Source organism: Medicago sativa, chromosome 8 (genome assembly GCF_051527215.1).
Source record: "Medicago sativa cultivar Bolivia chromosome 8, Bolivia_mono, whole genome shotgun sequence".
NCBI lineage: Eukaryota > Viridiplantae > Streptophyta > Magnoliopsida > Fabales > Fabaceae > Medicago > Medicago sativa.
The window spans coordinates 28287400-28304361 of NC_140756.1; the positions used below are offsets into that span (position 1 = coordinate 28287400).

Consider the following 16962-nt stretch of genomic DNA (forward strand, 5'->3'; position numbering starts at 1 on the left):
AGTAAAAGCATAACTACATGAATAATGCATTGTTATATGTTAGAGTTGGGATTCAAACTTTAAACACTCCACTCTTTCATTTTAAAAAGGGTAAAATATGCTTTTCGTACCTGCAATTATAGGCCATTTGAATTTTCGTCCCTGTGCTTACTAATCCTCCCATTTCGTCCCTGTAAAAGTTAATCACTTGAAATTTCGTACCTCTCCCCTTTTAATCACTGCCACGTCAGCAATTTACCAAAATGGCATGGGGAATTGACGAAAATACCCCTGGCTTATTTTTTTTTCCTTAAAAAAAATTTCAAAATTTTGAATTTTTTTTTTAAATTAAAAAAATCTGAAAAAATAATTAAAAATCATAAAAAATTTCGGAAAAAAATGTTAAAATTAAAACTGAAAAAACTGAATTTTTTCGGAGAAAAAAATCGTAAAAAAAAAAATTCGGGAAAAAACTGGGAAAAAAAATTTTGAAGGAAAAAAAACCAAAAAAAAATAAGTCAGGGGTATTTTCGTCAATTCCCCATGCCATTTTGGTAAATTGCTGACGTGGCAGTGATTAAAAGGGGAGAGGGAGGAAATTTCAAGTGATTAACTTTTACAGGGACGAAATGGGAGGATTAGTAAGCTCAGGGACGAAAATTCAAATGGCCTATAATTGCAGGACGAAAAGCATATTTTACCCTTTTAAAAAATGAATTATTTTCTTTTGGTCAAGTAGTCTAGTGGTTAAAATTCACCTTTTTTTTCCAAGGTGAATAAATGGGGTGTTCGGGGTTCGAACCCCGGCGCCTGCATATAATAATGCATGTCCGTACCAACTGAGCTATGCTCGCGGGGACAAAGTGAATTTTAATTAATAGGTTATTTGACAAAAAAAAAATTATATATATACTGCACGTCATCACCAACGGCCACTTAAGATGGCTCCACACTAGAGCGTAAAGTGTTCTCAGCGCTTATATAAGAGTGACTCGACGTCATCACTCTTCCACATAACCACCTCTTTCAGATACTGACTTGAGCGTTAAAGTGTTAACGTGCCTGCAAACACTTTTCTCCTCCATCATGAAGACTCAACATCCGCCACACCAGATCACGGTGAACAACGGTTCCATTTCCTCAATCTGCACAAGACTGATCAATTGGCGCTAGAAGGAAGGGATCATTTATTGATTCCTTGCGATTCAAACATCACCACCATAACTGTTTTCAGTTACGCGTTCTTCTGCCGTAACCGTTTTCAATTACACGTTCCTCCACGGTAAGAGTCAACATACACTTCTCTGTACAAGAAATTAAGGTCGGAACTCAAAAGAGAAACATCAAAAGCAGGATTTCCACCGCCGCGGGAGTTCGAACGGCGATCCATACTTTGTAAGATCATTCGATTCCAATTCTCACACCGTTGGGACACGACGAGAACGACACTGAAGCCTCTCCAATGATCACGAACAATAACGGTGCCTCCTCCGACAAAACCACCGCTATCCGCTCCAAAGGGAAATCACGATCAAACGACGAAGAAGAATCTTCCGCCACCAACTCTAGATGCGAACGCACTCTTGACGAACCTTGCAAGACTCATCCAGCAGCATAACGACAAGTTGAGGCTTGTGGAAGAGAAATATGAGAAGATCCCAATAGAGATCGCTACACATCTTAAAGTGGCGCAATGCAACCAGCAAAATGTCACTCCGGTGGTGGTCAACGACGTAGTCTCCGTCCCAACGAAGCTAGGAAGGAAGAACAAGCCTTTGGAGGATCCTGACGAAGGAAGCAGTCATTGTTCCCTTCGTCGTCGAAGAAGCAGGGGGACTCTCCACCTCATTCTCATGGCGGCAGAAGGCGAGGGGAATATTCCCCCAGAGCAACGTCGCAACCACCGCAGGAGAGGACCTTTTACTAGATGGATCCTCGATTTTCCAATTCCACGCGCCTTCAAGAGACCTCTAAAGCTTGAAAGCTACGATGGAACAACTGATCCTAAAGAACACTAAGAACACATTGATATCGTCTTCGACCACCACCAGAAAAAAGGAGCAGTGAAGTGTAAGCTCTTCGTTTTGACCTTGAAGGGGGCGACGGTGACCTGGTTCAAAGGACTTGAAGACAACTACATTGACTCTTGGAGAGAACTTTGTGATGAATTTACTTCCCATTTGACTACAAGAAGGAAACAACCAAAAACGATGGCAGCGTTAAACGCCATAATCTAAGGGAAAAAGGAAATCCTTAGAGAATACGTGGAAAGATTCATCCGCAAAGGGGTGGAAGTTTATGGCGCACGATAACTTGAAATGTTTTATCTTCGACAACAATCTTTGTGGTGCGTGCAAGTTCAAGGAGGAATTGGGCTTGAGGGCGGCAAGAGATAATACAAGTGCAATAAATTTATCAAAAAATCTCATTTAATATTCAAGATCGAAGCATATTGAAATTAAACACCATTTTATTAGAGATCATGTGAATAAAAAGGAAATTGAATTAATTTTTGTTGACACTAAAAATAAATTAGCTAATATTTTTTACAAAACCTCTTGTAGAAGATTGTTTTAATTTTATCAAAGAAAAATTAAATACCATTCAAAATCCTTTTTAAAATTGAAAAGACCACTCTCATAATGTTCTAAGAACGTTCTTATCACATTCATGTGTATGAAATTAAACTTGGGGCTCACACTCAATATCTCTGAACTTCCATCTTGAGAAGACAAATAAACTCATTAAGATTTTCCAGAAAAAAAAAAAAAAAAAGGCTTTAGCTCCTCCCATCACACTTTTTGACAAAAAAACATCATTACTGGCCCACCAAACTACTTCTTGTCCCCCCCCCCCCCCCCCCCCCCTCTAAACCAAATTTCTCTCCTCTTCTTCATCAAACCCTCTTGAAACTAAAACAATCTCTCGTCTTCTCTATAAAACATTTACCTTCATTTCCAGAAAAATCAAAACAACCTTCACCACCTTCAAACATGGCTAGAATAAAGGGCAAACATGCCCCATTCAGAACCCCTTCACCCTTGCCTTCTCCTCCACGTTCTCTATCTCTTACTTCACCACCATCTTCTCCGACTCAACCACCACCACAATCACTGGAATTCTCAAACAACCAAACCACCTTCGAAACTCCACCACAAATAATCCCTCACTCTTCACCACATTCTGAACCTATAACTGACCAACCACCACCATCAACCTCTGAAAATAAAAATAAAAAACCTCATCTACTTCACAAATCTCACAAACCGAACCCCAACCACAATGATCGAATACATCCCTCCATAAAAAGTATCCCTTTAAACTTTATCCTACCACCATTCTTCCAAACCACTGCTCCAAACATAACCCAAAACATCCACATCACAGATCTAAATCTAAACGTAAACACGCAAAATCAACTCAATCCATCAAAATTAGGAGATCTCATAGAATCTTGTATGAAGTAGGAATGAGAAAAATCAAAAGCTGAGATAAAATTGTCCATGAGATTATTGACTCTTATGAAGAACCTGTTCTTGGAGAACATTCTTCTCAACAAACTTCACCACAATCCACTCCAAATGAAACTACCCCACAACCAACCAATGTTGAAACCGAACCACCACAAACCACTACAAAAGAAACTTCCCATCAACCAACCAATATTTGAAACTGAACCACCACAAAACACCTCTGAGAAACTTTCTCCTCAACACGAAACCACGAAGAAAGATTCTAAAAACAACAAAAAATCACTTCCTCCGAAAAGCCTTAAAGAAAGTTTAGCCGTTTTTGTTGAAGACAAATCCTTATTTGACGTTTTAAAGATTACAAATATCTTATATTTGTTTTATCTTGTTATCTCTAATGTGTTTTGTGAGGAATGTTTCAAGAGAAAGTTCTTGTTAAAGAGAAGAACGTTCTGGTATTGCAAATGAAGAAAAGATCCTCATCAAAGCAAAAGAGCAAAAAGACATGCATGAACTTTTTGCTACATTCAACATTTGCATCATTAAAGATCAAACACCAAAATATTCCATATGACTCACCAAAAGTAGATATAAAGAACGAGTAAATAGGCAATTACCCTCTGAAATTGTAAGTTTCGTCAATTACCCCCCTTACATTAACAAAATTTCAATTACCCCCCCCCCCCCCCCCCTGAAATTGCACAATGTTAATCAATTTACCCCCTCCGTCAAATTCTTCTGTTAGTCAACATGACATTTTGCAAATACCCCCCTGAAGTTTTGCACTTACGTGCAAAATTCCCCCCGAACTTGAAAATTTATATATTTTTTTTCCTTATCCTTGACTCAAAAGATATTAAAGGCAAACAATTGAATCAATGATATGAAATTGAAGATATGCAAAGATATTCCTTGGTATGATGAGGTATTAACAACATAAGATTGACGTTAACAATCACAATTTACAATAGGTTAGTTTCTTTCATGTTACTTCTGTCATTAACAATTGCAAATCATACATGGGTGCAGAAATGGACATGAATGTAATATATGTATGTTTATTACTCAAGCCTCACAGCTTCTACATTGTTGTTTCATGCTTTAGTTCTCATATTCTGCATTGTGTATCTATGTATGAAAGTCTAGTTCCTTGCAACAGAAAGTAGTATTTATCATGAAATTGAAAAGTAACATGTCAATTAAATACAAAAAAAGATAGTCTTTTAAACATAACAACGAAAGTGTATTGAATTGCTTTGCAAGGAAACTCTAACATGAAGTAGAATTGTAAGAAAAAACATATTAATAAAACTGAATCAATCTTTAAGCCACAATTTTTTACTTCAAAAAATGAAGTAATGTTTTAAGGCATAGCAGGCATATCTTTATGCCATGAATCAAGTGGCTTACCAATTGAATAAACCAATTACAATCAACGACATTTATTTCTACCATTAAAAACAAATGATGGTTTTTTCATATTATCATAAATCTTTTGATAATCAAGTTTCTTATACTCATCCCATACATTTAAAACACAAACACCATCTGAATCACCAAGTAGCCCTTTACACACGTTAATATCTTGAGTCAAGAATAAGAAGAAAAAAAATATAAATTTTTCAAGTTCGGGGGCATTTTGCACACAAGTGCAAAACTTCATGGGGTATTTGCAAAATGTTATGTTGACTAACAGAAGAATTTGAAGGAGAGGATAAATTGATTAACATTGTGCAATTAAGGGGGGGTAATTGAAGTTTTGTTAATTTCAGGGGGTAATTGACGAAACTTACAATTTCATGGGGTAATTGCCTATTTACTCTATAAAGAACCTATGCCAATATGACATAAATGGAAGGAATCAAATGTGTCACAACAAGGCCCTGTGTTAAAAGAAGAATCATCATTGAATGGTTGAAGAATCTCAAGCCTTAAAAAGAAAAGGAAAAAGAACAAAGTCAGTTTATACAAAGAAGAATATTCTGGTTAAACTACAAAAGTTGACATCATCAATATGACATCAACTTATCCAGAACATTTTGGTCCTTAGTAAAATTGCTTAATTATTTAATTTTACTCTATCCAGAACATTATGGTCCTTGATAAAACAAATGTTTAAAATATTAAAACACTAATACTATTTGTGTAACATTTACCAAGAATTTTCTTGAGTATATTTACCTGTTAAACTTTCACAAGGTTGAAAGCCAATGTTTTAAAAACCGGACTGTTCAACCTTCAAACGACCTTTACTATGCTTCGGTTATTTTGGCGGTTCAATCACGGTTTCCTCTTGCTTCAAACATTTTTAAGCAGTCGAACCATGACCTAGAGGTCTCGTTGGTTCGATATCCTAACCGGTTTTAAAACAATGGTTGAAGCTCAAGGCTATCCTCATATGTGTAGGTTATGTTTGCCTATTATGATTACATTCGATTTAACCTTATTTCATACATTTCCATCAATGTCATATTTGTGCATTTTGTTACTTAACTGCTTCATCTTAGAATTCATGCGTAACATGCACTTGCACACTCACTAAACATCTGAGAAAAGAATATATTTTTGCCGGTAAAGAGTGTCTCTAATTATGGAGAAAATCACATCGTTTAGTGAATGAAAACAACTATTCAAAATGTTTCAGCGACAGCGAATATCGATTCGAACAGTTTAATATACTTTGTAATATTTTCAACTGAATACACTTATTTAATAAAATTTGAGATTTATGTTACATGTCTGTAATTACATATTTTCCCCTTGTAGTTGTGTGTGATAACCAAGTTGGATAAGAAAAAGAGGAAGTTAAAAATTTCAACATCAAAAACCACTTATTCAACTCTATCAAAGGGTCAAAAACCACTCTCATCTGTTTGTGTCTCAACCACAACAAATGCGAGTGAAAAATATTGTCATGTTTGTGATATGTACTTATAGAGGAAAACTATCATGTTTGGCGTAGCAGAAATAGAATCGGTATAAGTTGCACCAAGGATTAAAAAAAACTCTCCATGGATGTTACCTTTCATCTTCATAAGCAAAGTTCTTCCTCCATGGATGTAATTTACTTTTAGCAATATGTAAAAACAGTATTGTCACACACTGATAAGCAGATCTATTACAGAACTGAGTGGTACTACGCACATGATCTGGTTTTTTTAACTTTGGAAACCCTAAGGAAGGATATAAAAGCGAAGTAACACCGACATTTTAGATTGAAAGCGTATCTGGCGTTTCTGACAACTTTCACGGTATAAAATTGAATACACAAAGTAGCTTAAAATAAACATGAACCTGACGATCTAAACTAATATCTACCGACCACGATAAAATCGTCGTCCTCAAGAACTTGAACATCCTTTTCTCCAACAAAATGTTGTCTACCCATTTCCTTCACCAAATTCACAAACCCTACCCTTTGTTCCAAAGTAAGAGGTACATATGGAAGCCTGAAAACAGGCTTGATAACCCCAAGTTGAGCAAGAGCAGTGTTCAAAGCAATTGGACTTGGCTCTATAAAAAGCCAATCAAACAAAGTCATAAGCTTTGAATTCAATGTAGGATTCTTACCCCCAAACATGAGTTCCCTTATTAAGCCAGGAACCAAATTGCTTGCAACAGATTGAACTCCAACAGCCCCGCAATCCCATCTAGCTTCATGGCTTAACCTATCAACGCTCCACACAACAATTCCTTTATCTGTGTACATTTTCACCCTCTCAGTTCCCACACACTCTTTCACACCAACAAAATTTGGATTTTGAGCCAATATTTCAATTACACTAGGAGGAATATCTTGACCACTCCTTGAAGGTACATTGTATATGATGATAGGGCCTATAGGAAGCAAACTATTGTAATGAGCAACCAAACCTGCATGTGAGGTTTTTCCATAGTAAGGGTTTATATGAAGTGCAGCATCCATTCCAACTGCAAAACCTTGCTCGGTTGCGTTAATCGCTTCTTTTGTGCAGTTGCTTCCTGCATTACCAATAACTTTAACTTTGTCGCCGAAACAATTAACTGTGTGAGCAATGACCATTATTTGTTCATCCCATGTCATTAATTGGCCTTCACCAGTTGAGCCAGCAACAAGAATACCTTCAACACCATTTGCAATCTGTATGTTCACCAAGTTATCATATGCTTCAAGATCTAATTTTCCACTAGGTAAGTATGGAGTCTTAACGGCGGTGATGAATCGCAGACTTCGTACATCCTCAATCGATTTCCTGTAAATACAGTACACATAAAACTTATTCCCATTACCACAAAAGCTTAATTTTTTTTTTCTTCATGAAATGTTATGATGCTCGAAAACGTTATTGCATAAGTTTGGTTTACAAGTTCAGATTTGTTAACAAAAACCAGTCCTGTAAATGGATCTGTAGAATTTCATAGGAGAATGAATTCCGAGTAAAATGTATATCGTTCAAATCAAACCTGTCTTTTACCGCCATTGAGCTGCTCAACTGGAGGCGAACATCAAGTCTCGCAGCTGTTTGTTGAACCTTACAGTGTGTGTTCCTGGATAAAGAAATATTATCATTAAACTAAGCAAATTTTGGATTAACAGCTGCAACTACAAGATTTGGTATCTTTCTAATTCAGTTAGCATCAATAACCTGTCTTAGACTTCTGAAGTGACTATCAGTTTATCAAAATATTCAGTCTTCTAAACTTAATAAACCTATTTATGATCCATTATTTTCACATATCATATGGCTAGAATGTAAACAATGTTATAACTTAGTGTCTAGTTGGGGAAATGGAAGGTCAGAGGAGAGTAAAATCACAAATCAACCGCATTTACGCGGTCATCACATTGATGGTCGTTGGATCAAGATCAGACGATCTAAATTTCAGGCTTGATATTCTAGAGTCTTGAATAAATCAAAATCTATTTACTTTCTTCATTGTTTTGATCTCCTTCTAACAACCATTGATATGTTGTCTGCATAAATATGTGACTGCAACAAATTCAAATCCGTTCAATATTCGGGCACAAGTTTAAAAAGGTAAATTTCTATATTGATTCACTAACTGCCCTCATGACTCATGTTAGCATTTTTATAAGTCATATAAAACAAGTAACAGTAAAATATAAAAAGATCAACAAGGTTAAAAAGAAAACAACACACAAATGAAAATCATGAGAACAAAACATCATTTAAGATAAGAATGGAACAAAAGAAAATGAACCAAACAAAGTAAATTGCAGACTAAATAAACAAGGGTTAATTATGTTTCTAGTCCCTATAAAATAGCGATCTTGTAAGTTTAGTCCCTACTTAATTTTAATAGCATTTTTAGTCCCTATAAAAAAAATTTACTTATAATTTTAGTCCCTGCTAAAACAAAGATTGATTAATTATCCTTAAACTCTTAAATTTTTGAACGATTTTTTTGAGACAAGATTAGAACACTATGAAAGGTTCGTTTACTAAAATTTAGAATTTTCTGACATGAAATGAATTAAATATGAATTTTTTAAAACGACAAAAGTTAAAGATAAAAAGTAATAAAATCTGGATGTAGAAATCAAATTTTGCGATAATTTTTTGCGGACGAACTTTTAGTAATGTTCTAAACATGTCTGCAAAAAATTGTTCAAAAATTTAAGAGTTTAAGCATAAATTAAACAAATTTGAATTGAGTAGGGACTAATACTCAGTGCAGAAAAACAAAATTAGGGACTAAAAATGCTATTAAAATTAAGTAGGGACTAAACTTACAAGGTCGCTATTTTATAGGGACTAGAAACATAATTAACCCAATAAACAAAGAGATTATGAAAAATGTTAACCTGCTGTTGAAAGGGAAAAACGGTGAATTGGGTCCTCTCAAGATGGAGCTGCTTCTGCAATAACTTTTCAGCATGTTTATCACTCAAAACAGTTAAGAATTATAGTTACTTAATCAATCAATGACAAGAAACCGACAATTGAAGCTCCTGAAAGAGTTTGGTTAAAATGAATTTGAGAAGGTAAGGTCAAAGGAAGAGTAACAAAAGAGACAGATTACAAAGAAAGAATGATCACTCACCAAATACCACCTGAATGAGTTAAAAAGGTAACACTTATTCCGATACTATAAAATTTAATGACAATGATAACTTTTGTGACAACCTCCTATAAAAGTATATTTTTATAGCTGTTGACGCGACTAAAATAGAGGTAAAAGCAGTGACGGCTACGTTTGGTGAAAGGAGGTGTTATAAACTTTGGTAGTTAAATTTTTTAATCTTGTTTTAGAACTTTAGTTGCAATATTGTATTTTATTAATTTTGCTTTCAAAGATAGGAACATAGATCTCCAACTACCCAAAAAAAAAAAAAAATAGACATCAACTATCAAAGAGGAATTGTTTTTTTTTTTTTTGACAAGATCAAAGAGGAATTGTTGAGTTTAGTAATTATTAAGTTTATGGAAATTTGCAAAATTATTAGTTAATTAAAAAATTAATGATAATCCTGTCTGTTTTTTTTTTTTTAATTGAACTAAAACAATAATGATGAGTTTATTATTGCCAAGATATTCTTAGAACTTCGTATGAGACTAAAATTGATGTGATCAAAATGTATGTCCCTAATTCATTTTGCACTAGAATTGCCTACATACATTGACTTCTAGTTCTTAGGGACAGGTTAATTTCAGTAAATATCAAAACTAATTTGAACCAGATTTTTCATTGCAATTGTCACAGAAAAGAAACCAAATCTTATTTTATTTGTCAACTTAATGTGACACTATGGAATGTCATATGATTTTTCAACTTAATATCGAGCAACAACAATAAAGTCATCATCATCAAGAACTTGAACATCTTTTTCACCAACAAAATGCTCTCTACCAATTTCCTTCACCAAAGTCACAAACGCTCTCCTCTTTTCAACAGGGATAGGAACATGTGGTAGCCTGAAAATTGGCCTAATAACCCCGAGTTGAGCAAGAGCAGTGTTCAAAGCAATCGGTGCCGGCACATGGAAAAGCCAATCAAACAAAGGCTTCAACTTTGCATTCAGTGTAGGATTCTTACCTTCAAACATGAGTTTCCTCATCAAACCTGGAATCAAGTTTCCAGCAACAGAGTGAAGTCCAGTAGCACCACATTCCCATCTAGCATCATGGCTTTCTTCATCGTTCCCGGTCCAAACATGAAGTCCCTTACCTGTATACATTTTCACTCTATCGTTTCCTATACACTCCTTGATGCCAACCAAGTTAGGGTTTTCAGCCAATTTTTCAACCACACTAGGAGGAATATCATGAGAACTCCTCGAAGGTATGTTGTATATGATGACAGGGCCGACTGAAAGCACACTATTGTAGTGAGCAATCAAACCATCGGACGAGGTTTTTCCATAGTAAGGGTTTATATGCATTGCAGCATCCATTCCAACAGCAAAACCTTGTTCTGTTGCAGTAATAGCTTCTGATGTGCAGTTGCTTCCGGCGTTGCCAATAACCTTAACTTTGTCGCCGAAACAGTTGACTGTGTGTGCTATAAGCATTATTTGTTCGTCCCAGGTCATTAAATAGCCTTCACCAGTTGTACCGGCAACAAGGATACCTTCAACGCCTTTCTCAATTTGCATGTTCACCAAGTTATCATATGTATCGAGATCAAATTGGCCATTGGGTAGGTATGGAGTCTTGACAGCAGTTACTATTCTCAGACTCCTCAACTCCTCCATTGAGGTCCTATAGATACATACAGTACACACAAAGCTTAATACCCCGTGAAAAAGTACCCATTACAAAAGGCTTAATTTTTATCGAAACATGTTCAAAAAAATTTGAATGACCAAAACATACAATTGAACACTAGTAGAGTTTTATTATAGAGTAAATACTCAAACTGATCCTCTGAGAAAATCATAGAGAGCAAGTTGGTTCTTAAGAAATGAAAAGTGTCAATTTGATCCTCCAAAATATCAAATGTTGGTCAATCAACACAAGTCCTAATAGAGACTAAAACGTTCCTACAAACTATCATGAAAATGACTAATTTGACCAATATCTAAGATTATGGATGTAGGGACCAAATATGTCTCCATGTTTTTTCTCGAAGACCACTTTGAACCTTTACTCTTTATTATACGAATAAAAAATAAAACTGCTTCACACATCAAAGTTATAGGTCTAGATGAAAAATGAGCCCTGTATTATCCAAACAAAATCTCAAAGTGAATGACAAAAAAACAAATACATGTCACTATATCATGTGGAGATCAGAGAGAGAGAGAGAGAATTTCAATTAGATTAGAAAATCAATTCCCAAGACTCATCTGGAAATTCTACTACCCATAACAGAGATTGCAAACAATTCAACCCAATCTACACAAGGCACCCGCATAAATACACATAATTTACAAAAACTGGAGTGATGCATAAGGAAAATATAATGCTTAAATTAAAGGAGATTAAATCAACAAGGAATAGAACATTCATTATTCAAGCTCACCTTTCTTTCACCCCTGAGGTGCTCATTGGGCGGTCGAAACTCGGTAGAGCAGTTGCCAGTTGAGACTTCTGGTATGAGGTCCTGGATCATATAAAAAGATGTTAATATGATTAAACCAACAAAAATTTGAATCATAATAGCCACGATATTTGGTATCTTTATGATGCATAGTGGACCCAAGTTAAGTGTGGCAACCCACCCTACATGTTTACGGTACACAACTTAAGTTTTGTGTACCAGTACACAACTTAAGTTTAGTGTACCGGTACACAAATGGTTGATGACCACCGCCACGGCGCTGTTTCGGCACTGCCACCACAACCACTATTCTCAGGATGTACCTTTCCACGGCTGTGTCTTGCGTTATCACTGCAATATCATGCTCCATCACTCTTCTCTTATTTTAGAGAACCTCTTCCATGTTTGTATGAAATTCACTCCTACTACTATGCTTTGACCAATCGACAACCTAACCGTCAACACAGTCAAGTGTCTCACCTCGATACAGACTGCTACTTGCAGCGGCGGTGCCAAAAAAGCATTGTGGCAGCAGTAATAAACCATTTGTATAACGGTACACAAAACTTGCCTTAAACACTACCTACTTCGATCTTAGCCCTCTTAATACTTTTTTAAGATGTCGTCTCACAGTCATTTTCAACCCCTGCCTGTATGTAAAAGTCATTTTCAACCCCTGCCCGTGTGTAAAAAATTAACTGTAGAAAGGACACCACAAAACCTTATTTCAAACCAAAAAGAGAAAATATAATCCTAATGATACAAGAACAGGAAATGTTAAAAACAGACACTCCAAAAAGCTCTCTTTGGTAAAATTTATGTGGATATCATAAATCAAGTGGACCATGATTTCTATTTGGTGAAAGACCCATTTTCAAAATGAATTTAAAATAAAAAATATTTTAAAAAAAGTGCATCAGATAGTGTGTTGTAAATTGTAATGCTAATGCTAGTCATGATCATACACAAAAAATTAAGAAACTAAGAAAGATTGCCGAAAATGTAAAGTTTTAAGGATGAATATACATTGTTTATTCTTATGACAGAGACAATTCATAGCAAATAATTGAACTTGTTTCCAAATTACAACAAACACAACTCAAACCAAATAGGCCCAGTTATGACAAAGACAATCTCCTCTGTTCTAACAACCGCATTACCAAACCATTTACATGTCTACCCCAAAAATGGCATCTTTTAAAACAATTTGAAAATAACCAAAAAGTTAATAATTTCATCAAAACCCAAAACAATTATATCAACAAATTACAATCACAGAAAAACAAATCCTAATAATCATCAACCTCACCGACAAGGTTTGATAAAACAGTGTCCTGCTGCAAGTGGGACCACACAACCCATTTGAAACCTTGCTCTAAACAAGAATCTATGAAGCAGAGATACCGACACGGACACTGGACACGAACAAACACCGATACTGCTGATAATTTGAAAAAATAACATAATTCAGTAGTGTAATTATATGTGTCAGTGTCGTGATGGACATGACACATGTTCGATGTTGAGATACGTCTAATCTGAAGAGTGTTTGTGCTTTATAAATCAATGACGCAATATTTACAAAAACCAAAATCTAACAGTAAAAGATCTTTGTTTTCACTAGATCTAATACTAAATGATATTTTTAACATATTTTTTAATTATAGACGAATAAGAGACTAATCTCTCGAGTTTTGTGTACACCAAACATTCTTTTAAAACATGATGCATCTCTTAGAACCCGAGATCTCAGTTAAGTTAGAAGAAACTTGTGTCATCTAAACTAATCACGTTCAAGTTAATATATAAAATGCAATAAGAGTTTATTATTATGTAATAAAGAAAAAAACCTGTAGGTGTGGTTAGTGGTGGAAAGTGAACGAAAAATTCGGGAAGTGAGACCTCTCAACATGGCCATTGTTGGATGAAGTTCCGAACAAACAGCGGATTAAAATTCGAATCCGACCCGATTGAAGATCCGGAGTTGAAGAGTGAGGGAAAATGGAGGGAGAAGAGAAGGTATAAAAGGGGAAAGACAAGGAATGAATAAGGCGGTGGGATGATGGGACAGGTGAGAGGATCGAGGTATGATTTAATTACTTGTCTGAGTTGATAAGTTGATAAGTTTAAAGAAATTATATTTATACAATGAGAAATGTTATTTATACAACTATTTTTTTTGACAATTATTATGATAACTTTATCTTTTAAATTTACATTATCATATTATGTTTTCTTCCAATTATTTTAGTTTTTGCGTTAATATCTCATTTTCTTTGTAAATTATGGTTATTCCATAATTTGTCGATGAAATAGTTGTTTAAATAACACAATCCTTATACAATATATGAGGATGATTTTTAAAATTGTTGGATGCAAGTGTGAGTTATATGTCCTACATTGGATAGAAAAGTGAAAGTTGAACAATTTATAACTGAGAGGACTCATAAGCTTACTGCCTTAATGTTTTGGGTAAGAATATGACGTCTCTTTTGTTTGTATGATTGTCTAGGCCTCGATGTGGACAGTGGCGGATCTTGAATTTTTTTTCCGGGGGTGCCAAATATTTGAAGAATATATATTAAACAGTTTCAAAAAATATACATCATTGTAAACTGGTGTGGTGGTAGTATTGCCATGTCTGATGCAAGGGGATGCTGGTTCGAATCTTACCAGGACCTTTTTTTTTTTTATTAAAATAAGAAAAATTGGCTTAGAATTATAAGAAGCAAGGTGCCAGGGGATCGAACACGCGACCTTTAAGTCACTGGGGGGAACGCATAACCGCTGTGACGACAATGCTTTAGTTTAATGTTATGCATAATATGAAATTTATATAAAAGCTGGGGGGTGCAGTGGCACCTGGGGGTCTCTGAAGAGATCCGCCCCTGGATGTGGAGAGTCCCTCGTAACCCAACAAAAACAACTCAACTCTCTCATATTTATATAATGTATTTACATTATCTTGTTCTTTCATTCCTTTTTAGTTGCTTTTCTTTTACAAAAATTGTTGAAAAAATAGTAATATAAATATTATTTTTTGTAAATTAATCATTATTTTTTAAATAAAAATATTGAGTTTTTGGCTCTAATATTTATAAATAAAATTTTGTGTTGGCCTTTATTTTTATAAATTTTAATATTAAATTTGTTTAATTATTATTAATTTTTAAAGATTTTTCTCAAACATGTTTGGAACATTATTAAAAATTTCTTTTACGAAAAAACATAAAATTAATTAAATATTTATACACCAAAATTTCAAAATAAAATAATAAAAATTTGAATCTAGAAAACAAATATCGAACTTATTTTTTGTGGAAGAACTTTCTACAAAGTCTTAAACATGTGTGAAACAAATCGTTCAAAATTTTATAGGGATTAAAATTGAAAAACAATATTTGTATGGATTAAAAATGTATTTAACTCATTAAATGTAAAATGCACACTAGTTAGGAAAGCAAATAAAATATTCATTTGATCACAAATATAAGAAGAAAAAAAAATCTTTGATCAGATTCATTTAATAGTTAATGTATCTTGTTTGTAATATGAACTTGGAAAAAGAATTTTGGTTTGTTAAATTATTGAAATAGTATCATCGTTTTTTTTTCTCTTCAAAAAAAAATTAAAAGAGTGTCATCGTTTTGGAAATTGTGATGGGCCATACAAATATTAAATGACTAGAGCAATGGGATGATGGGTTATGGCCAGAGGATCGAGGTGTAAATATAAATAAATGCTTCCTTTAGTCACTTTTTAGATACATTTAATAATTAATTTATCTAGTCTTTATTATATCATTTTGATCTATTTAAGAATAACAACGATAATTATATGTGTATTGAAGTTCCGAAATAATTCCTGATTATGCAGTTTGTTAGTCAAAATAGTATTTGATATTAAATAAGTATTTATAAGAACTTTATGACAATAAATAAGTATATTAAAATCAAATATGACATTAAATAAGTATTTATGAGAACTGATATGACAATAAATAAGTATATTAAAATCAAATATGACAATTTTTTGAAGAATTTTTTTTATAGAAACTAAAAGTGAAAGTTTGTATACTTAGAGGAATTACAAACATATTTAACAACAAACTAAATTAACAAGAATGTTATTTTAACGTCTAAAAGTTAGAGGAATGATATTTTGACAACCAATTTCTAACAACTTTTGGTGACAACCTTTTTCCTCTCTTTCTATTGGACAATAACAATAGAGAGAAAAATGAAGAAAGAGAATAAAAGTACAATGAGAGTATGAGAGAGAAAGTTGTCACAAAAGTTGTTGAAAAATGGATGTTCAAATATCATTTCTCTAAAAGTTAATAGAGGAGTGTTATTTGAACATCCTTTAATTGACAACTTATGGGGACAACCATAATTTGTAAAGAAAGAATAGGTATTTGCACGAAAATCAAAGCAATAAAGAGATAAAGTAAAAAATAATGTGAGTATGAGAGAGAAAGTTGTAACAAAAGTTGTCACAAAATGGATGTTCAAATATCATTTCTCAAGTTAATAATGTATTTGATACTGTTTGAATATACATCACTTATAACCAATGATAACTCGGAAAGAAAGAAAAAAAACTAATACAAAAATTGAAATTGTATCTAAATTGTATAAATATATGATTTGACAACAATTTTGTTGTCTAAATGACATTTCTCTTAAATTAATTCTTGAAATTGTTAGTAGGAATGACAAAGCATATAGTCTAAGGGGTAGGACTTTTTTCTCCCTATTTCATAAGGATTATGTCATTAATTGTGATTGGTCAATGTCACCAATTCTATGTCATCCAAGTGTTACCTCTAAGGGGTAGCACTTAGGTGTCTAAGTAGAGCACTATAATAACAGTTTCCACCCTCGTAATTCGAAAAAGCACTTGTACCTGAATCCATATCTTTATAGGTTACAAGTTTAATGTTTGTGCATGTTGTAACACCCCGTTTTCCCAACATAAAAATTTCATTTAAAATCAGAGTATTTTGATCACAAACGGAATGTCACAT

General features: G+C 33.9%; 2 protein-coding genes across 3 annotated transcripts; both read right to left on the reverse strand.

The window, feature by feature from the left end:
• Window positions 1–6637: 6637 nt before the first annotated feature.
• Window positions 6638–10006, reverse strand: LOC146898116 (4-hydroxy-tetrahydrodipicolinate synthase, chloroplastic-like). The gene is made up of 3 exons (XM_085735160.1): window positions 9256–10006; window positions 7893–7976; window positions 6638–7681 (listed from the first exon to the last, which is right to left on the reverse strand). Exons 1-3 carry the CDS (start codon window positions 9327–9329, stop codon window positions 6757–6759), a joined length of 1083 nt encoding a protein of 360 aa, XP_085591286.1. The 5' UTR covers window positions 9330–10006; the 3' UTR covers window positions 6638–6756.
• Window positions 10007–10153: 147 nt separating this feature from the next.
• On the reverse strand, window positions 10154–13926 carry LOC146898117 (4-hydroxy-tetrahydrodipicolinate synthase, chloroplastic-like). 2 transcript variants are annotated; one of them, XM_085735158.1, is made up of 4 exons: window positions 13784–13926; window positions 13243–13374; window positions 11916–11996; window positions 10154–11152 (listed from the first exon to the last, which is right to left on the reverse strand). In XM_085735158.1, the coding sequence occupies exons 1-4, from the start codon at window positions 13849–13851 to the stop codon at window positions 10225–10227; spliced, it is 1209 nt and encodes a 402-aa protein (XP_085591284.1). In that variant the 5' UTR covers window positions 13852–13926; the 3' UTR covers window positions 10154–10224. The 2 variants fall into 2 exon arrangements, with proteins under 2 accessions (XP_085591284.1, XP_085591285.1); XM_085735159.1 differs by lacking the exon at window positions 13243–13374.
• Between the last annotated feature and the right edge of the window lie 3036 nt (window positions 13927–16962).

Coding starts and splice junctions, on each gene's coding strand:
- LOC146898116 (XM_085735160.1), bottom strand. CDS start 9,329: ATGCTGAAAAGTTATTGCAGAAGCAGCTCCATCTTGAGAGGACCCAAT. Junction 7,977..9,255: donor TTTTTCCCTTTCAACAGCAG/GTTAACATTTTT, acceptor TTCTTTATCCAG/GAACACACACTGTAAGGTTC. Junction 7,682..7,892: donor TCAATGGCGGTAAAAGACAG/GTTTGATTTGAA, acceptor CTGTATTTACAG/GAAATCGATTGAGGATGTAC.
- LOC146898117 (XM_085735158.1), bottom strand. CDS start 13,851: ATGGCCATGTTGAGAGGTCTCACTTCCCGAATTTTTCGTTCACTTTCC. Junction 11,997..13,242: donor TGTTTTATCAAACCTTGTCG/GTGAGGTTGATG, acceptor TATATGATCCAG/GACCTCATACCAGAAGTCTC. Junction 11,153..11,915: donor ACCTCAGGGGTGAAAGAAAG/GTGAGCTTGAAT, acceptor ATGTATCTATAG/GACCTCAATGGAGGAGTTGA.